Source organism: Topomyia yanbarensis, chromosome 2 (genome assembly GCF_030247195.1).
Source record: "Topomyia yanbarensis strain Yona2022 chromosome 2, ASM3024719v1, whole genome shotgun sequence".
NCBI classification, from domain to species: domain Eukaryota; kingdom Metazoa; phylum Arthropoda; class Insecta; order Diptera; family Culicidae; genus Topomyia; species Topomyia yanbarensis.
In genome coordinates this window covers 223,875,812-223,876,761 of record NC_080671.1, presented here as the reverse complement: position 1 = coordinate 223,876,761, position 950 = coordinate 223,875,812, and the positions used below count along the sequence as shown (strand labels likewise).

Below are 950 nucleotides of genomic sequence, written 5' to 3'. Positions count from 1 at the left end.
TTAGAGCATCTCTTTCTGTGAAGTTTCGGGCTCTCTACATCTTCCTCCGGGCTCGGTGGCAGTATGCACGTTGGTCGGCAATCGCCTAATTCTAACATCGTACGCTCTTGCTAATGCCGTTGCCATTTCATCTGCACTGAAGTCAATGTGATTGCACTTACACCTCAACACTTCCACGAAAACTCCCTCGTCGAACTTCGTTGTTTTCCACCCCCGCTCGTTTGATTGGATCACACGTGCTTTCGACTGACTATTGCTTCCGATAATGAACCGGATCGCTTGGTGGTCGCTGTGGCTGTACGCCTCGCACACTCTCCAATTCAAACTTACAACCAGCCCGAGGCTGCAGAAGGTAACGTCAATAACTGAATGTCGATCTTCGCGGTGCTAGGTGCTGGTTGTATCGTCGTTTGCAACATCTACGTTCAATTTTGCAAAGGCCTCGAGTAGACTACTCCCCGGCTATAACGACAGGTCCCCGATCGATAAGCTCTTTTGTCAGCTTATCGAACATTTCTGTCAATATATATATATATATATATATATATATATATATATATATATATATATATATATATATATATATATATATATATATATATATATATATATATATATATATATATATATATATATATATATATATATATATATATATATATATATATATATATATATATATATATATATATATATATATATATATATATATAACCCAGCCTGACTCCAAAACGATTCCAATCACGAAGTCACAAGTAACATACAGCCCAGTCATCAATTCATCAGTTCATCGTCATCAGTTCCCATCGCCGAAACCATCGGACACATCCGTCCAGTCCATGGCACCCGCACCAAGAATGATTCGTCAGCTGAGCACCCAGACTGCAACGCCAACAATTTGTGTATTCAACAAATAATATGTAGGTTCAGGTTTAATCGATATGAAGCAA

At 38.5% G+C, this 950-nt stretch overlaps 1 protein-coding gene across 1 annotated transcript in view; it reads right to left on the bottom strand.

Moving 5' to 3' along the window:
* LOC131680097 (zinc finger protein 519-like) overlaps positions 1 to 514 on the bottom strand; it is a 30,146-nt gene extending 29,632 nt beyond the window's left edge. Inside the window, exons 1-2 of the mRNA XM_058960818.1 lie at positions 456 to 514; positions 104 to 343 (exon numbers count right to left, since the gene is read on the bottom strand). Of these exons, the coding sequence (XP_058816801.1) occupies positions 104 to 343; positions 456 to 514 (299 nt within the window). The remainder of the gene's footprint in view (positions 1 to 103; positions 344 to 455) is intronic.
* Between the last annotated feature and the right edge of the window lie 436 nt (positions 515 to 950).